The sequence below is a fragment of the Oenanthe melanoleuca genome, chromosome 4 (genome assembly GCF_029582105.1).
Source record: "Oenanthe melanoleuca isolate GR-GAL-2019-014 chromosome 4, OMel1.0, whole genome shotgun sequence".
NCBI classification, from domain to species: Eukaryota; Metazoa; Chordata; class Aves; order Passeriformes; family Muscicapidae; genus Oenanthe; species Oenanthe melanoleuca.
In genome coordinates, this window is record NC_079337.1 from 53,576,266 (window position 1) to 53,597,741 (window position 21,476).

General features: G+C 36.3%; 1 protein-coding gene across 5 annotated transcripts in view; it reads right to left on the reverse strand.

Annotated features, from left to right (window-relative positions):
* Positions 1-420: 420 nt before the first annotated feature.
* Positions 421-21,476, reverse strand: part of SLIT2 (slit guidance ligand 2) — a 247,077-nt gene continuing 226,021 nt past the window's right edge. For 2 of the 5 annotated variants that reach the window (XM_056490467.1, XM_056490466.1), the window contains 7 exons: positions 20,024-20,161; positions 19,693-19,933; positions 19,224-19,354; positions 14,047-14,201; positions 7,793-8,081; positions 3,646-3,857; positions 421-2,549 (listed from right to left, as the gene is read on the reverse strand). In XM_056490467.1, coding sequence (XP_056346442.1) covers positions 2,308-2,549; positions 3,646-3,857; positions 7,793-8,081; positions 14,047-14,201; positions 19,224-19,354; positions 19,693-19,933; positions 20,024-20,161 — 1,408 coding nt within the window. In that variant the 3' untranslated portion in view covers positions 421-2,307. The other 3 variants (XM_056490469.1, XM_056490470.1, XM_056490468.1) reach the window with 3 other exon arrangements.

A 21,476-nucleotide genomic window follows, 5' to 3' on the forward strand; every position in this document is an offset into this window, starting at 1 on the left:
TCATCTTTGTCAATATGAGGACAGAAAGCAGTCCAGCTCCAGGTATGGGGACTTTGAGCTCTAAGAGATCTTTCCATATCCAAGATTACTGTTTAAGGACTGTTAGGCAAAAATGTCTTCTTTCTCCTCAAAGCTACCCCTATTTACAGCAGATTTTTCAGCAGGTCACAAAAACTGCAAAGAAATCTTCATACCAAAGGCTATTTCATTGGATGTTTAGGCAAATTCTAAAGCAGACCAAGTAAAAGAAACACAGAATTATTTGTAAAAAATATATTAGAGAAGATAAACCTGGTTAAGTATCATCCCATCCAATTGCTTAAATTTAGTCAAAGATTAGTGAAACTGAATCCCTCCAAAGAATCAAATTACTTGCTAGAACAACAGTCAAATTGCCATTTTTATAACCACTAAAATATTAGGATAGACTCAATTTGCCTTTTCCTGCAGCATACTTTATTTATCTTAGTTTTGGTGCAAGTTCATCCGAGTTCATAATGCACAGACATTTTCAGATGTCACTGCCTCTAGGTATAACAGCCCCAAGTAAATTCCTTCTCCAGATTTTCAGCAAGGAATACACTAGATTTAGGGTTGGGTTTTATTCTGTTTTTAACCAAATATTCTTTGTAACAGATGTTTAATTAAAGGCTGCTAGACAATTTAAATTTCTCAGAAGAATACAAATAAAAGCTGTTAATGAAGTAAATATCTGTTTAATTTACAAACATCAGTAGCATTACTGATATCAGTCCAAATATGACAAAGCACACTGCATTACACATGTACATCTAACTTCTTTGTAAAAAAAATAATAAAATAAAATTGAAAAAACATCTGCATTTTTACAGGGTACCCTGGGTTTTACTGAAAGAAGAACACAACCCACTATTGATTACCAGTTCTACATTATAATTTAGCAGCAACATGTTAACATGAGGAACATTAGGGCAGTAAAGTAGTTTTATTATTTGGGGAAAATCACAGTTTTTGATAGCACAGCCTTTTTTTCTTTTTTTATAAAAAAGGTAAAGAGCTCCATGGGAATATTAATTTATAAAGATCTATCTTCTAATGTCATTTTCTACACGCCATCTTATTTTCTGTAAGTACTGTATACAGGGAAAATTAACTTCTCTACAAATGCCATCTAGTGTAAAGACATTTTCTGTAATATATTACAGGTTCTTGGAAGGTGTCCTGAATATCTGCTATGTGTGAAACTGCAAATTGTCACCACTTTCTATTCAGTGACACCAAGTGGTCAGATTCTAAGGAAAAGTAAAAGGGAATGGAAAGGAAAAAAACATTTACCCCAAGACGACATGCTACGTTAGTTCTATTGCAAAAAAATCCTGATTTTTAAGTCCTTTAAAAAAAATTACAAAAATACTGGGACAAATATAAATTAATATATATTAAAGCATTGAAAAACAGTAAAAGGGATGGCCTAAAAGGGTTAAGTACAATGTACTTTGATACAATAAATATTTCTCAATGAAACCCAATACTGTATAGAGTTGTTTAGAACTCATAGAAACAGAAATCCATATTATTACTATTTTATCCATCAATAATCTATTTTATCATCCCCAGAACATTTATATTACAAAAAATTAATACTGTAAAAGGGAAGATAAACACTTTTTTATGCTTCTTTTGCTAACATGCTGACATAAAAGTACACATCATCAGGAGATTTCAGGATTATAGTATATTCTTGTATCTCCCATTTCCCATTCATTAAATGAGACGCCATCTTCTGAAGATGCTTAATAATTCCAAAAGACAAAATGTGTTTCAAACAATTGTTATTTCTGTATAATCTGATTCTTTTTTTGCTCATAAAGCTTCCTCATCCATAGGTAAGTGACTGGTATGGCCTGCCAAGACAATAAAGTAGACTGATACGAAAGTGAAAAAACAAGACTCGTGTTCTAGTCAGTATTTCATCTCTGAGCTGTTAAGTTGAAAGTCACATGTGTATAGTGTCAGTATATCTTCAGCATGTTACAAAGAAGAATCCATGTTAAAAGCAGTTAAAGTTTCCCATCTCTGCTGCAATGTTACCAGGTCTTTTTTTTTTTTTCTTCAAAGCTCCTCTTGGGTATGAGAAGTCTCAGTTCAAGCACTTGAATCTTTTTTTTTTTTTTTTTCAATGAAGAAAAAGTCTTTATTCTCATAATAAAAATAAGTCTGTTCTGTATTTTACAATATATTTCAAATATTTCCACTATGAAGCATTAATTAGTCCGACACGGTCAATAAGTATACAACATTTTCAAAAGACAAGTGTGACAGGGACACTTAGGAGGGACAATCTGTACAGCCACACTTCACCACTTTTTCCACCTCGTCCACGAAGGAGGAGCCGTCCGTGCACTCGAAGGCGTATTTCCGCCTCTTGCTGCGCAGCGGCGCGCAGCACTGCCCGGACGAGCACCCGCCTCTACACTCTAGTCTCGAAACCTTCTTGGTCGTCTGGCACGCAGCGTACCCTTGCTGCTTTTGGTAGTAATCTCGGACTCGTTCCCCTCGACAAGAGATTTCTGTAGGAAACAGCATTTGAGATAAGAGAGACGCTTCTGAGACACGCGTCGAGGGTTGTGCAACACAGGAAGATGCTGTGCTACTATTTGCAGTTGGAATTTGTATTTTGAAGTTTGACTCAGATTGTGTATTGGAAACAAGCGGTTCTACCAAACATGATTTGATTAATGCTGGGTTTCATTCCCTATACCTCCTATTTTTGGTAAAGCTTATATTATGTATATGTAAACCATAAATACGAAGCTATTACAATGACAAGAAAATTGGAAGCTTAAACCTTTTCTTCTTTTATAAAAATACACATCTTCTGTTGCTACACTGCTTGCAGCTGGTTCTGTTTACCATAGGAAATGTTTCAGAGAGCATGCAATTTAATTTATTAGACCTGGAGTTTAATATTATTCAAACTCTTATTTAATATAAGTTACATTCTGCTAACTTCATAAATTACTGAGGTATAAAGGCAGCTATAAATGAGACATCTGTTAAATGTTCTACAACCATATTCTTCCATTCACGTCTATGTACAATACAAAATAAATGCCATCTGGGGTAAGGGAAAAAGAGGGAGAGGGAAAGCTTTGATAGACAAAGGAGAAAGAAAAAGGTAGGGGGAAAAGTCATCCTGTTTTCATCCATCTCACCTGCATAATTCGCTGTGATAAATCAGTTGAAGCTGAGAGGTCAAAAGTAGAGTTTGTGATAAAACTAGGAGCAGAATCATTGGATTTGGCTTCTCAGTTGCAGGAGGTAGAGAAAAAATAAATACAGAAAGATACAGCAGGTAAAAGGTAATAGTTAAATATAGTAAAAATGTGTTTCTGAATAAAGGCAAAAAAAAAAAAAAAAAGAAGAAATGTTTTCACAGCAAAACACTCGATGAAAAAATCCTCAAAATGTAAACAAATTCATGGGAAAGGCTTGATTTTTCTCTCATCAAGATAAATTCTTATGGTAGAAAAAAAAGCAACAGATGCATGTGTTGTGGAAAAAAAAAATTGGTCATGTTTTTGGCTGCTCATGTGCTTGGCTGTTCATGTTTTACTAACAAAGCCTATTTCCTAAGACCACAGCAACACTAATGGTTTTTTTTACCTTTATCACAACTGTCGCCCGTGTATCCGCTGCCGCATTCGCAATATGGTTTCCCAAGTCCTGAAAGCCTGCATTTGCCATGTTTACACCTGATGGACTGGCAGGGGTTAAGCAGCATTTCCTCTTCATCACAGAGGACTCCCCCATGTCCCTGCAGGCATTTACAACTGTATGAAAATGCATTGATCGGCAAGCAGGTACCATGCACACATCTACAGGGGAAACAAGCCCAAGAGAATAAAAATAAATTATTCATCAAAGTTCAGGCTAAGCAACATTAACTACAAATACTTTGGAACTGTACTCAGAAGAAATTGCTTTTGTTTCTAATGGACTTTTTCAGTGAGATGCAGTGAAGTGATTTATAATTGGTATGCAGGTTTACACAAAACAAGCTGCAGTACAGAACTCCCTCTCACCAGAAAATAGCCACTGTAGATGTGTTATGGAGAAATTTTACAGGCCACAGTTACTAAAAACATTTCCTGTCTACATAAATTTTCAGCATGCTTTTGAGAAGAACACAGCAAAATCAAGCCAAAGAAAAAAGAAACTCACCTGAAATTCTGGTTTGTGTACCATTTAAAAGAAACTCCATATTGTCACTCATGAAATATGGGGCTCCCAGCACAAAGACACGTCAGACACTTCCTAAGAGAAACTATTCTGACTCAAGCAATGGCAGTTTCAAGCTGAACATGTGCTTTGCCTTCAAATACATTAGTCTGTATTAGTCTGTCAGTGCCAGCTGCAAGTAGCATGGTCTTGTAACATCTGAGGCAGGTCTGTGCTTCACTGCAAGGCAAGAGCACTCACCCAAAATCCATACCAAACCTCACACTACTCTCACCCAAAGTGATTAAAGCAGATGATTTCCCAGTTGAACTTTGATAAAGGTTTGTGGCAGGCTCAAATCTTGTTGTTAAGACAAAAAAGATTGTGAGTTCATCTGCATCTGCTAAGTTCTGATGTCCAGTAGTATGGAAACACACAGCTGGTCTTACTTCTCTTGGAGAGAGAGGTGGTGTTTCCCAAAAGGAGGATGCTTAATTACCTGTTCCTAGCTGTAAGCTGAACATTAGGTGATTTCATCTTCTGAAACCATTACCAATGACTTGGGAAAAAATTACTTCCCTTTCCCTATTTGGCAGCACAGGATCAATAACTTCTTCCCAAAAATAATTCCTCTTTTTAACTATTTTTTCCATAGAAAAATTTTCTATCTACATACAGTTTCCTAGGGAGATCACAGTGAAAATTCTTCTGTGGGGAGGAATGCAATCCTGACATACAAATCACCCTTCCTGATGTTTCTGCTCTCTAATGTTTTTCCTCTCTATAGTATACAGCTCTTGAACTCACATCCGCCCTAGTTTGTTATGATAGCCACATAAATAAATGAAAAATGAGATTAAAAAACATAAAAACACCATTTGACCTAAAATAAAATAATTTGTTTCAATTTGAAGACAGTAAAAAATTCATCTAAAATTGCATGTTGTCTTAAAAGAAGAATTCTATTAAGAGCAACACCTAATTTTGAAATTTTTAAGATAACGTAACCAGTTTGGGATTAAAACCTGCAAATATAAAACTAGTAGGTTAAGCACCTCTAACTTCTCTATTAGTCTGTGTTTTGAAGCAACCATGTTCTCTACAAAAATTAAAAATTGTTCTTGTGGTTGAAGTCTGATATTTCAAGACTGTTATTAAGCAACTCAAAATGGAAGGTTCTGACAGTATCACAGGGCAGATAGCTTTTGTTTAGTTTTCATTATGTTCAGCATTTGATCTTTTCACCATTTATAAAACATCCACTTTTAGGACATCTGATCTACAAAGTTACTCAGGTGGTACTGACATCCTGTCATACTCTATACAGGGTTTAGATATCAAAGCAACCTGCGTCAAGATCTTTGGTAAAGTTTTGCTTTGACTTAGATGATGATTAAATTTTAGCTAATGCCAACTCTCATACTTTTGTTTCCACCTGCTCTTTGAAGCTCTAAATTTCATCTGCAGACTGTACTGAAAGGAACATCAAGCTAAGTGCAAACTCTCAGGCACAGTTTCATCTCATCTAATTTTAGGTACCTGTGTCAGGCACTCAAGTTGGATGTATAATTGCCATAAGCTCCAGACACAGTCAGTCATTGGAAGAAATGAGCTTATCTAGAGGATGATTAGACAACTTGAGGTCTTATTTATCCTTTTTGAAATGTGCTTATTCCTTTACTGACTAGAGAACAAACTTTGGTCACTGTATTTTGAATTCAAACACCTAGGTGTAGGTAAAGTAAATGTGTCTTAAGCCTTTTCATGATGTGCAGGGATCTCTAAAAGATCACCTACATTTTTGAAAGAGAGATCACAGTGACAATTTTGTTGCTTAGATAAAGGAGATGTCAAACTGCATTAGATGGATAAAATGCATCTTTTCAATAGAGAGTTTAGAGATGAATCAAGAAATACAGAATTAAGATCCCCAAGAAAAAAGCAACAAAGCCCTCCACTCCAAGTAAAAAAATTTGGTTTGGCTTTCTCTCTTTAAAGCTCACTGTATACAGCTGAAACAAACCTAATACTTTAAAGAGCAAACAAAATATTAACACTGTGCTCACTTACTTCTGTCTTTGATACTGCCTACATCTGATACTGATAAATCCATAATTTGCTGGAAAAAAGTACTCAGTTTGGGTGCTAATGTGCACAGTTATAAGAACCAATGAAGAATCTAATATTTCAAGGACAGTTTAAAGAAATTCTCTGGCTTTTCTGATAGTAAAATTTGGGGACAGAGTTTGATGTTATTTTTTAATCCTGAGGTATTGAAGTATAAAGTCACATTTGTATTTTTTTACTTGCTGTGACTACCTTTCTTTAAAATTACTGTGAAAGAGCACAGCCTAAGAAAAAGACAAAAAAAAAAAAAAAAGAAATTCTATAATAATGATATCCTTCAAAAGCTGACTGCTTTAGCTCTGGGAAGAGTTCAAAACTTAAAGGTACTGAAAGAGTCTATAACCAATATAAAGAAAACTGTATTGCAAAGCATGCTAACTATTGTATAAAACTTAAAAGGGTCAGACTCTCCACACACTATGTGAAAAGATGATTTAAATATCATTTTATATGGGAGGTGAAAATCATCTTATTAGAATCTCTTAGCAAACTTAGGCCACTGGTTGAAAATTACATAGGCAAATGCTGCACTGAAAAAACAGCAGCCAAAAGATCCAAGCAGGTTTGCTTTACAAAAAAAAAAAAAAAAAAAAAAAAAAAAAAAAGTTTGCCAAGCTGTAATAAGGACAGTGGAAAGGACAAACAGAATGACATTTTGTTGCCCAAGATCGATAAATACAGAATAACTTGGAACTTCTGAAGTTTCTGATCTTGTACTGGGAGTCCATGAAACAAAATTGAATTTGTCTCTACAGTAAATTTGAAAGATGAATATGTACAGATATTAATACTATCATATACACAATTATACATATATTTTTCTACCTCCATACATTTATATACAAGAATCTCTCTATAGACATATATAAATATATAAACTGAAATTTTCTGCTCCAATCAGTAAATAGAATTAAAACACTTAAACAGAAGTTCACCAAAAAGATTGAAATCTATTTTCCTGCTAAAACCTGGGGTACTCTGAAAATATAAAATATTAGATAGGTCCATTGTAAAATTTTTCAAAAACACAGTCGAGAATATAATTATTATTATTAATAATAGTATTATTATTAATAATAATGGTTTTATTACCTCATTCTTTACAACTGAAAATAAGCAAATAGAGTTTTCTTCCATTTGCAACGCCTTCAAAATTATTTTTGTGCCAAGGGTCAAATCCACAGCTGCATCTCATTACAAAAGAAGCCCATAGAGAAAGTATGTAAGAGCATCTCCCAGGCTTTAGGCAGCACTTCAGTGAGATGTGTGAATCTGCTCCCCCAAAAAGGGACTTTCCCTCAGTAGGTTTATGGAAAGAATATGTACTATAACCTGGATGCTGTTTTCACTTTTACATGCCCAGGTTATGTTGCTTTTTGCAAATGGGAACTTTCATGAAAGAAATAGACATAACAGGAGACTTATGTGCATATTACACTACTGCTGTTCTTGAGGAAGGACATACTTGTTTCCAAGGCACGGGTCGTTGGTTTGCTGATCACAGAGCGGTCCGGTCCACCCTCCTTCGCACTCGCAGGAGAAGCCTGACTGGCTGGTAGCATGGCATGTGCCATGCACACAAACTTTCTTGTGGCAAGGCTCACAACCTGGCAGAATTCCCACTTGCAGTGGCACGTTTCTGAAGTCCTGGAGCTCACTGTTGATGTAGAGGTTACGGATGCAGCCATGGAAGCTAGTGCCGTTCTGCCCTGGCGACTGGCGTAAAGCTGCTATGTTATTTTTCACAGGCATGCCTAGGAAATTAGTAATAGCAAATAATCAGTGTAAAAATATCACCATTTTCTCTATTTTCAAAATACTTTTAAAGGAATGCTTCCTCTTAATTAATTATTCTTAGCTATTCAGACTAGAACCATGAACAATAATCTAGTTTTTGGAAATTGTCCTGGTTGTCAAGCATGTGTGTAAATCAGCTCCAAACCTGTAAGTCTCTAAGTCACACTTAAGAGATGAATATAAGACTTCATCAGAAAGGAAGTTCAGAGTTGTGAAAAGGTCAGCTTTGCCTGGTTCTGACCTAGTGCATTTAAGTCCAGGATAGCACACAGTTTCTGAATCCTAGAAAAACAAAGGTTGTTGAAATTTAGCAGCTGATGTGTCATTTTTTTTTGTAAACTGAGATAATCAAATCCAGAAGAATTTAGTCGGACCAGCTCATCAAAATGGAGCTAGCATACACATTTCAAATGTGAAGTTTTGCTACGGAAAATTTATTGGAAAGGACAGCATAACAGGTTGAGGTTCCAAAACCAAAAATACTTTCTTTTAGCATGTTTCAAACACAGATTAACAGAATAAAACTAAAATCCATTCACAGTTTGCCATTACATTCTAAAACAGTCAATATAACAATTATTCAACATCAAACTACTTATATGTGTACACTTTTACATAATGCAAATGTCCCCAGTGTTGACCATTGTCAAAGTAATTCCTCTGTTACAGTCTACAGTTGTTACAGGTGTAATTAGAGCAGTAGGTGTATGTGATACACTTATCTTGTTAATTATTCAAGAATGATTCAAAAGGAACATTACTATCAAACTTTTTGTTCTAAACATGAAGTTTCTTCTACTCCTACCCCCTGCTTGTTTTCTTTTAACTTATTGCCAACATATTAGCCCATAACCAGTCTTCTAATAATGAATACACAAATACCTAAATGAGTCCTGAGACTCACAAATAAAGGAAATTAAAGTGCACTAAGCATTGGAAAGGATCTGTTTACCTGAAAATAAATATTTTTATTAATTGCACAGGTTTATTCCTAGACAAAATCAACATTTTTCATTCTGGTACTTAGATAATGACAAGAAAACAGCAATGTTCTGCATAGTTGCTCCCTAACCATGTCAATTGATACTTCTAATAATTTTCTATATTATTCTGAACAGTTAAGAGTCATGCAGAAACACTGTGCAACCTAATGAAGTAGACCTGCCTTTCATTTAGAGGTTATTGCAATTTCATTTGTGCTAGGCTTCAGTGATTATAGAAACGAACAATACTGTATCCATACTGTTGAAGAGCCTAATCTTCTTTGATCTTATCAGTTAAGTAAGTGTATTGGGTTTGTGTAGCCAGGCTTTGGGTAGAGGGGGGGCTACAGGGATGGTTTCTCAGAGAATCTGCCAGAAGTGTCCACCATGTCCCAGGGAGCCAATGCCAGCTGGCTCCAGGATAGACCAGTCAAGTCTGCCTAGACCAAGCCAGGCAGTGATGGTAGGAACAGCTAGGAGATAATATATCTATAAAGGAAAAAACCTCAAAGAGTAATTGTGCAGATGTGACCAGAGAGGAGTGAGAATATACGAGGAGCAGCTCTGCAGATACCGAGTTCAGTGAAGCAGGAGGGGAGGAGATGCTCCAGGCACTGGAGCTGAGATTCCCATGCAGCCCCTGTGAGGCAGCTGTGGATGTTCACAGGGGAGCAGAGATGCCCCTGCAGCCCATGGATGTTCACAGGGGAGCAGAGATGCACCTGCAGCCCATGGATGTTCACAGGGGAGCAGAGATGCACCTGCAGCCCATGGATGTTCACAGGGGAGCAGAGATGCACCTGCAGCCCATGGATGTTCACAGGGGAGGAGATCTGCCTGCAGCCCATGGATGTTCACAGGGGAGCAGAGATGCCCCTGCAGCCCATGGATGTTCACAGGGGAGCAGAGATCTGCCTGCAGCCCATGGATGTTCACAGGGGAGCAGAGATCTGCCTGCAGCCCATGGATGTTCACAGGGGAGCAGAGATGCAGCTGCAGCCCATGGATGTTCACAGGGGAGCAGAGATGCACCTGCAGCCCATGGAGGAGACCCATGCCAGAGCAGGTGGATGCTTGAGAGGACTGTGACCCCATGGGAAGCCTGTGCTGGAGCAGGCTCCTGGCAGGACCTGTGCAGAGAGGAGCTCCCAGTGGAGCAGGTTCTCCTCAGACCTGTGACCTTATGGGGGACCCATGCTGGAACAGCCTGCTCCTGAAGAACTGACACCATGGGAGAAAAGGGAACCATACAGGAGCAGTTTGTGGAGAATTGGCTCCCATGGCAAGAACCCCACTCTGGAAGAGGGGAAGGACTCCTTTCCCTGAGGAGGAAGCAATGGCAGAAACAATGTGATGAACTGACCACAACCCATATTCCTCATCTACCTGCATTGCTTGCAGGAAGGAGATAGAGAACTGGGGGAGAAAAAGTTAGCCTGAGAAGGGAAGGAGGGGGGGAAAGGTATCTTTAAGAAATATTCTACCTCTCCTTATCCTACTGTGATTTGGACTGGTAATACATTCAATTAATTTCTTCAGGTTGAGTCTGTTTGACACATCAGTAATCGGTGAGGGATCTCTCCCTGTCCCCATCTCAACTCATGAGCTTTCATTGCATTTTCTCTCCCCTGTCCAGTTGAGGAGGGGAGTGACAGAGTGGCTTTGGTGGGCACCTGGCACCCAGCCAGGGTCAAACTGTAAAATAGGCTTTGAAATATTATATTAAAGGACTCAGACTGCAAAGGATAGTGAGTTTCTACATCCTCACATCTACTTGCCATATTCCCAAACCAGGGCCAGGGCAGAGTCATCAAGGCCCCTTAAGCCTGTTGTCTCCCTTGGAAGCCACACTCAGCTTATGTTCACAGAAAATGCTTGAAATATCTCAGTAGAATAGATGCACTTACTCTTTGTAAAAATAAAAGGTGTATAAAACTAAGCACACCAATGCAATGCTAAACCTGATGTTACACTTGAAAGTGCCAGGAAACTTAGATGTGATTTCTGGGAACCATATAAGCATGCATTTATGATACCAGGCAATAGGTGGTATATCACACACAATTCAAATTTTTTTTTTCTATATTCTCTAATAAGGGAGACATTTGGAAACACAAAGTAAACGTGCACCAGCTTTCAGCCTATACACTTTTGCTTCTTCTGGCAAGATACCAAACGTTGGAAGGCCAAAGTGTGTGTAAAAACTGCTGATATTCTTTAGCAAAATTTCTTAGATAATTTTTATATAAAGATTCTTTACTGATTGGGAAAGAACTGACATAGAAACAATACAGACAAATATTCCAGATCTATTTTTAGCAAGGTAAGAGAGTAGTTCCCACCCCCTTTTAAGCTTTTGGACACTGAACCTGACTACAGGTAAATTACTGTTAAAGGAGGCAAATGGTGGAATCTCCCTTAAATAAGAGTCACACAGTAAAACTGTCAAAACAAGTATCTAATTCTAGAAGCTGCCAGAAGAGAGCAGGCACAAATGAGAAGCAGCTGATACTCTACCTGTCTTAGAAACAGGGACATCCATGAAAGAAGGTGCCACTCTCAACTAGTAAAATATGCTCTAATTTCTGGGAGAATAATGTGAAGTGTCAGTGATGTCTGTGACTCCTTTGAAGAATTTTTGAGAAGAAACAGATTGTCCCTTAAAAATCTTATAAAGCCATGCACTTTCAATACAATTTACTGACATTTGTTACAGAAAGACTGAAAAATAACAAGCACGTGTATTCTGACCAGACAAAAGAGCCATACATTTGGAAAAGGCAAAAACCCCCCCAAAATGTATAAATTGATTAGCTCACTTTTGGTAAAAATAATGTTAAATTGTGCCTTTTAAACCAAGCTAAATATTGTGACCCAAGAGTAACATTAAAAAAAAAAAGAAGTGGGAAGGAGGGAGAGAGGCAATGAGAGCACACACTGTACAAGGGCTTGCTGTCAAGTCTGAATTTCAGCCTGCCAACTGAGGTGATGCTTATCAGAAATGGCATTTTAGCAGGAAAGTGGTAAGAGTAAGTGTAAGCTACATGATGATTTAGGTGTCAAACTAAGACTTTGGCAAAGATAAAAATACTGCATAAAAACCTAGTGAGAATTTAAGTTCTTAACTGATGAAAATGCGTAATCAAATTCTCTAAAAAATCTAGACATAGTTGGATAAGAAAAAAATTATTGAATCTTAAAAAGATGGGTAATACGAAGAGTGAAAATTACCCATTGCGAAAATTTAAAAAATAATAAACAGACATATTAAGATAAAGAAGAGGAAAGATAAAGAGCTGGACACCAACTTACTGTTCTTTTTTTTTTTTTTTTTTAATTTTGTTACCATATGTTCTATAATAGATTTTCACAATTTTTGCATCACCATTTTCTATGACAGCAGAATTAATTGTCTGTTTGGAGCCTGGAAGTGAAGAGTTATAATAGAATGAACACAGGACCTCCCTAAGGAACATGCACTAGAATGCATGCTGCTCTTAGGTATCAAACCACTAAGAGAATTTATTTCCAGAAGTTATTCTTCTGATACTTGAAGATGATGATGCAGATTAGTAGGATTCAGCTAATGGAGGCACAGATCTGCAGAGTGAAGAAGGAATGAAGAGAACCATATGTCACAAATCAGCCTGGCAGTGGTAAGAATGTGCTCAGAATAAATGTTTACAGTTGGCAATCTGGCCTCATGTCATCGAAAGGTGCTTATAACAGACAGGAGGATTATTGTTCTGCACTAAGCTCAGCTTTCAAACAGCACAACTGGCCTCAGCAGTCATTAAACAAACTGATATTGATAATACAAGTAAGCAAGCACACAGTGTCTTTTGAGAGTCTAGGACCTCTTCTTCCAAATGTGGCACAGGACATTCTGCAGAAGTGATACACAGGAAAAAATGTAATGTGCTTCTATGAGGGCAATCCTCATTTGAAGGCATCAGTACATCATAAAAATGGCATAGTTTTTTGCAAGGAGGCAAGATGCTTAAGTCTAAAAAGTTGTTCTCAGACATAAAAGAATTAGACAAAATGAAAAAGAATGTATTTTTTAACAGAAGGAATAGATCAGAAGGAAGCTCCTACATGCCTCTTGTAAGAGTATAATGTTAAACTAAGTAGAACATTAAAATCTGCAGCATTTAAAAAGTATTTAAAAACTATGCTGAATCTCTTAGACTTGTTACCTAGTGAGGAGGCACTAAGTGTTGGCTGAATTTTCTGACTTAGATTGAACAGACCCATCATAAATCCAACAGGAACTTCTAGTTAAAACAATGTGTTTGAACTCATAGTTCTACAGAGTAAACGGCATCAAATGATCAAAACTTTTCAAATACTTTAGCTGCTCAGGTTAAACAATTAAACAAAAAATTATTTTTTTTCTCAAAACAAACAAAATCCAAGCCCTGACACATACAGTAAGGCAACTGTCTGGACACATTCTTACCTAGTGTCCTAACTCCTATCAACCCTAAGCACTAAGATCTCCAGACATAAATTATACTTCATGGCTTTATACAATGCTATCATTTCCTGCAGATATCAGTAAAGGGAAATAGGAACGTAAAATGAGCAAAACAGAATGCTACCATCCCACACTTTCTGAATAGGCATTACTAAATCTTCATGCAGCTAAATAATTAAGAACACTTCTTCAGTACAATAAAAGGCTAAATTACAGCAGAAAATTACAAAATTTTAGTCATAAAAAATAATTTTAAAAAAAGCAACCAGTGTAGTTTGAGGACATATTATTTCTTCAAATTGAAGCCAATGACTTTAACTGCCAAAATTTCACCTTAATGAAAGATGAACATCAATGAATGAGTCTCTTTAAGAAACACAAGAATGTGTTTCTTAAAGCATGTTACCAGAATAAATTATCTATAATATCTCTAATAAGAATCAGTAAGATCCCTCTTACCTCCTACATACAGCGGAGAATCAAAATTCAGAGTGGATTGCTTGGACAAATTGGTAATTATCTTGGGGCTTCCTCCATCAATAGATAAAGACAGAATCTGATCCATAGCCAGCAGCTCCACAATGTGGAAATTGCCATCATTAATTGTTTCCACACTGCAAAATAAACATTAATAATAAACATTTGATGGTCAGGTTAGAACAGTTTTTTACCTTTTTCCCCTTTAAGAGTTTCAGGACAGAACAGAACTTCTCTAGGAGTGAATTCTCCTGAAAGTTACATTTTAAGCAAAGACATGCACATATACTTAAAAGCCAATATAATACCACATCTCTTCTTCTGCACTAATGGTGACAGGGCTGGAATATGTTTTCTATGAAGACAAGAGAGGGAGTTGGAGTTGCTCAGCCTGGAGAAGAGAATGCTCTGGGGAGACCTTATAGCAGCTTTTCAGTATCTAAAGTGGGCTTATAGGATGCAGAGAGACTTTTTACCAGGATCTGTACTTACAGGACACAGCTAACTGTTTTAAATTGAGAGAGGTTAGATATAGATCAGATAGAAACTATTAAGTAAAAGAAGTGACATAAAAAGTTCTTTAATATGAGGGTGGGTTAATAAGAAACACTGGGACAGGTTACCAGAGAATTTGTGGACCTGTTATTGGAAAAGCTCAGGATCAGGTTGGATGGGGCTTTGAACAATTTAATCTAATGGAAGTTGTCCCTTCCCATAATAAAGAAGATGGAACTAGTTGATTGTTTAAGGTCCTTCAAACCTTCATGTGATTCTAATGTTACTTCAAGATCGTATTTGCATTCAACTCTGTGTGTACCCTACATTTTGCAGAGTGCTGGGTTGACATATCTTGCAAGTATGAAGGCCTGAGTCAACTCCAGTGATACATAAATCTAGTCTTTCATAGAATATGGAAATGCATCTAACTTTAGTCCTGCCAGACAAAACCATATCATGGAGCTGCCACACAGCTTCACTGACACTTGCAATAAAGTTATTTGTTATCTTTATTGGGCATGGTTATTTAAGTGTGTTCATCTTCTGGCTAGTACAGTGAATACAAGTATTTTTTTTTTTCTTGTCTACACATACAATTTCCTTCTGTTTAGCAACAAGATATGAACTCACTAGTAGGAGAATGTCTGAAGGTTCTCAAGGTGAAAATACTTGTTTCAAGCATGGTGCTTACCCTGCATAAGGACAAGCCTGCTCATGCTACTAGGCACAAGAAATAGCTGCCAGTGTTTTCAGCTTCAATATCTACAGAGCAAGTGCTTAAGTGCAGGAACTACTCTTGAACACAGTTTAAGTACATCAGAGAAGGAAGAATATCATTAGTCAATTATGGGACTGAACATATGATTGTACTTGCATAATGTGTAGTCCATTTTCCTCTGACAAAATAGAGCTGAATATATGCATGGAAGGTGTGAGCTGTAGTGCAGAGACCAGACATTAAAAGCACTCCCATGAAAGCCTTTATTTGTTTCAGGGCACCATCAAATAAGTGAGCTTAATCCTTTGAAAAAAAGTTATTTAAATGAACCAATTGTATGATAGCCTGAAATGGACAGTCACACAGTCAATTAGCTCTTCTCATTGAGAAAGCAGCATAGCTGAAAGGGATTAAGTTCCTAAATCTCAAGGCAAAAATCAAACAAATTACCTTAAAACATCCTTAGTGATGTTTTAATTAACCTAACTGCTTTTGTCCTGGAACAAATCAGCAGCACACTTGGCTGTTCACAGCTGTGACACATTAAATAGCTTCTTAGCCATTTATTACTAACTCTGTGAACAGCCTCTGCTTGCTATGGATCAAAGATCTGCATGGTAGCATGCATGCTTTACATAAACCAAGCTCTATTTGAGAGTGCAAACACATGACAGAGCAGACACTGGCACAATAAACACTTTATGGGAACTGCCAGGAGGGGGACTGCCAGCTTCCATGGAGGAAAGGAAATGGTCAAAGTTTATAATTCCTAAAGAGAAAGATTTATTCAAGGTATCAAGAGGTTTGTTTGCCCTGATCAAGCAATGTAAAAGTTGCTGTGATTAAAATACTTAATATGTTTCAGTGAATATAGGCAAAAAAAAAGTGCTAAAAAATCGAAGTGCATATGATTTCTTAACTTCAGGAAGCAAGAAACCCTAATGTAATGCTTCTGTTTCAAGGAAACTTATTTTATGACTTCTAAACCTTTCACTCAATAGTATTAAAAAGAATAAGAGCAACACAGAAAATGCATTTTAGAGCAAGGGGTCATTCCAGGGATATACAAACCATATTTTGTAAAGGGAATGTGTCTCTGATAAGAGTGATTATTAAAAGCCTCTGGTTTAAACTGTTTCACTGGTAAAAATTTACTGCAGAAAGAGAAGCCCTTCTAGGTAAGGATGTTTTAAATTGAAGGGGAAATAAACTCAAGGCATATCTGCAATATTTCCTGCCAATGCACTTACATTACTTCTAGCCCATTTCCCATTGGAGATATGAGAGCTGAATGTATAGATTGTAATGAAAAGCTGTAAGAAGAACTGATTTAAGGCTTCTGGTACTCTGTAGAAGAATAATGAATGGGAAGAAATAGTCCCACATTTCCAATAAATATATGATGAAAACTAGTTCACAGAACGAAAATATTTTTTCTTTTGTGTAAAAAACAGTTAACCTTTAAAAATGGATACCCAGACAAAACAAAATACAAGCAGATCAAATTTTTCCAAATAACCATCTCCAATGAATGAATATTATTTATTGGTCCTGGCAGTGCCATCATCTCGTTTCTCTGACTGACTGATGAGTGCTTTTGGGATGATGGCACTTTCTGCAGTCAGTTCCCATGAACTGGGAGGATAGGAGGAAAACAAAAGGGAGGGACTGAAGGAAGGACTGGAAACATTCCAGGAGACAGCTGTAATAGATAACAAAGGTACAGAAGACTGTACATTATATTACAGCATGTAATGAATGGATAAAAAGAAGGTAAAGACCTTAAAAAGGGCAGGAGATATCAAAAAGATTCTGGGAGGGTAAAATGGTAAAAACAGGAAAATAATGAAGGGATTTTAGTAAAATGTGTAAAAGATTCTGTTCTCCAACAAGCTCCCTTCTAGATCATGAAATAGAAATTAAACAGCTATCACTAGGTGCACATATATACCTATATACAAATGTGGAAATGCATATACGGCTTCCAAAGTATAATAATGAAATCAGAGACTCATTTAGACTGGAAAAGACCTCTAAGATCATCAAGTCCAACAACTAAACCAGCACTGTCAAGTCCACCACCAAGCTATGCCTACACCTATTTAAATACCTCCATGAATGATGACTATACCACTTCCCTGGGCAGTCTATTCCAATGCTTGACAGCTGTTTACATGATGAAATTTTTCCTAATATCCAATATAAGCCTCTCCTGGGGCAACTTGAGGCCTTTTCCTCTTGTCCCATTGCTTGTTATTTGTGAGAAGAGTCTGACTCTCACCTGGCTACAGTCTTCTTTCAGACAGTTGTAGAAAGAGAGAAGGTAAGCCCTCAGCCTTTCCTCAACAGCAGAAGACTTCATGACAGTTGGACTATTACATGATAGTTTTCAAATATCTCAGAAACTCACCTTCATGCTTATTAGAAATGAAATGGTGGTTAATTACAATAACACAAACAAAAATAATAACACTAAAAGTGTGTATCTGCTTCACTAAATCACTGTATCACTCTGTAACATCACTACATTTCCCACCCCTTTCTTCACTACACTTGCATTCTTCATTTGTCACAGAATTTAAAAGAAATTATCAGCTCTGTAGGGGAGATGCTTATTATTTTGTAAAGGTAACCTAATTGGGACTGTTTTTTAATTAGTCACTTGGTTATTAACTCCTTCCATGTTTATGTTTGGTTGGTTTTTTTTTTTTTGTATGTGAGTACTGTTTTTCAGTCTTTCTCTAGATAACTATAATAGACAAGTGTGAATTATCAGTATTTATTATATTTCAATAATGCCAGAGAAAGCATTAAATTTATGAGAAGGAAATACATGTTTTGAAAAGGTAGAAGTATTCTAGACAGATTAAAGAAATGGGAGCCAAATTAACTTGGAACTACATATGACCCTCATTCCTATTGCTTTTTATTCTCAGACTGATGTACCTATTGAAAACATCAACAAAATTAATTAAACTCCCGAAAAAAGAATCTGAACTTCTTGTGCAGCCCTAACCCAGACAGAAAAGAAGAACAATACGATTTTGAATAGCAGTATAATAATTTATAAAAATTATTTATTTTCACTGAAATGTCCCTAATAGAATGCAGAACAATGTCACTTACAAACTCTAGAGAGCAAATATACCTCTATATAATTTTACAACAAAAGGTGTAAAGAAAGCAAAAAGAAGATTCAAGAAAAACTTATTTAATACTTTCTTTTACTTCAGACAGTAATTTTAGCACCAAGAGGGCAGTCAGGGCCAGGAAGTGATGCCTGTTGTCTTTCTGCTTATTGTTGCAATGACTGTTTGCTAACTCTTGTGAAATGATACAATACATCCCAAAAAATTCTGGCGGTAATTTTTCAGAGAACCAGAGAAAAATTATTTTAAAAAACTCCTCAAAGATTATGCTACAGAAGCCACTATGGATTCTTTCTCTTAATGACTCTGGAAGCAAAAGCCATTTCTTTTTCAAATGTAGTGTCTTTTTTCAGAATAAAGTATTTAGTTTTCTCTTCACTTGCCAGGGAAAAATCTCACATTATATGACTGCCTAACAGAGAAGAGAAGCTTCTATTTAATTTCTGCTTATACAGTGTAGTTTTTCATTTTACTCAGTACACTAGGAAATTGTTTGGCAGCTACAACAAAGAAAAAACACTGCTACATATGAGCTTTACACAAATGTATAGTCTGTTGTGAGCTAACTCTTATTCTGTTTTAATGCATCAAATAATATACTATTTGTCTGACATATCTGTCTGTTAGAACTACTTGCCAAGCAAATCACATCTTTTGGCAAGAAGTTTTAAGTGTCTGACAACACATTAATTTGCATATATTTCTTTTAACCATGCATTAAAAAAATGTGGCTTTGATATAAGTAATGAATCTATATTTTATTTCAGTTACAAATGTGCTTCATCCAGGTTCACCTGTAAATAGCAGAGGCTGGATATGATCCTGTGTCATAGCTGACCCTCACTCTACCCCGGTACAGTTCCACTGCTATATGATCTTTATCGCCTTTGTACAGCAGGATCCCACTGTCTTCATCTGTGGCAATCTAGTTAAAAGATAGAAATATTTAGAAATAACTAAAATTAGGTATTTAATCAAAATTAGGTATAAAGTGAATCTCTGAATTTACTGCCATAGTCTGCTATTTCATTATAAAATTCTTCTTTGAAGGGCAACCTAACAAAACTCTTTCTCTTCCTATCAATAAGCCCATCTACTTCAATATCAATATATAATTATTGCATTAACTCTTCTAGATTTCTAGCTCAAACTTTGAAAAGCTCTTTAAGTGAGCCAGTGACCACTTTGGGTCATTTTTCACATCATGAAAGGTCCTTTACTCTCCTTTCCAGAAAAGAGAATCCACAACACAAGCAAGCTTACCTGTAGAGTGATGTTGGTTTGGGGGCGTATCTTAGCTGAAGGGATTTGCAGATAGGATTCTTTGTTGACGAAGTTTATACTAATCAGCTTTTCACATTTCTCACCCTGGTAGCCTGACAAACACTGACAGATTGGTTCACTTTCTTTTATGATACACTGGGCCCCATTTTGACATTCATAGTTATCACAAGGGCTGGTGCGAGGTAGAACCATAGGCGGTGAAAACTCACAAAACAAGCCACTGAATGAAAACAGAAAACAATCAGTTTCCAAGAAAAAACATCTTTGACAGAAGACATACATGTTTGTGCTGCCCTCAGCTCTTTCTCACCTGTACCCTTCTGGGCAAATGCACGTATACCCATTAACTGCGTCGGTGCACTGCGCTCCGTTTTTGCATTTGTTGTCCTGGCAGTCATCAAAGTCAATATCACAATGGTCACCTACATATCCAGGTGTGCAATCACATCTGTAAAACAGGAAAGCAAACTGGATAGCACAGTGCCTTTTAACGATCCAGTGTGATTATGAAAAAGTTCAGGAACAACTATATTCTTTAAAAATCAAGTGCAAAGACTATACATCTTAACCATACTATTAGATGGGGAATCTATAGATGTAATGAATACAGGTTTGCTAGTTAAAATGTTTACACACCTGCCATTATATCAAAGAATTGTGTGCAAATCTAGAGCCCTTATGAATAATTTATACAGTTTTTAGAATTTATGAGCAACACAGAATTTTTACAGGATGTTATTCACAGCTGCAGACACAAAACATAATCAATATGCTTGGCTGGTGAAACCAAGAGAAATAATCCAAAGTCTGTACTGATGGTTATTTTGTTTGTCAACTGAACAGCTAAGAACAGACCAATGGTCCATTTATGAATTTTAAAAGTTATGCATAATTTTTTGCTTTTAAAGTTCCACCAGTCTGATTTACTACAAATATGTCCATGGTTGGTGAACTAACAGAAGTCTCAAAACTCATCACTTGTCTTCCCTGAACCTCCACTGATCTAGAAACAGCACATCCTCAAGAGAGTATGTAAAGATTTTTGTTTGTTGGTTTGTTTGTTTTTTTTTTTCCATGTGCAACTCTCATTGCTAAGGCTAGTGGCATTTCTTCAGGGAATTCTCATATATGGGACTGAGTGAATGCAAAGAACTCTGTCAAAAATTAAAGGAAAATATTACAAATCCAAGCATCCATATGATATTTTTTTAAAATTAAGATGTCTTTAATTAATTTCATTCTATCTTGTGATTCCCTCTTACTGTTATTTATTTCACTATCTAAAATTTGCTCTAAGCTGGCAAGAGTGATTTTACATAGCCATGTAAGTTTAAATTTAGTACTTCAATCAAATACATCTCATTTTTATTGAACAACAGGTATGAACAAGATAAGGGAATGAAAATATAAAGCATCCTATTAAAAGTCTGACTGAGATACATCTTGAAGTATACTGCATGTGCTATTTTCTGATTTAAAAGTAAAAGGAAAGATTAATGAACTGCATGGTAAAGATACTAACTAGGTTTATTGAAGTGACATGAAAAAACAAACATAATGCACTACAACAGAAACCAAACTTTTCTATTTTCCAGTTGGAAACTATCAACTCAATTTCACATTCAACTGAATATGTAATACTTTTTGCCATATTTTAAATAAAATGTCATTTCATAAGTAGCGGGAATGACAATAAATAATCTGATTTTAGCACGAAAGCATGCTGTGCATAAAACAGGTACTTGTGAGAACAATATAAATCT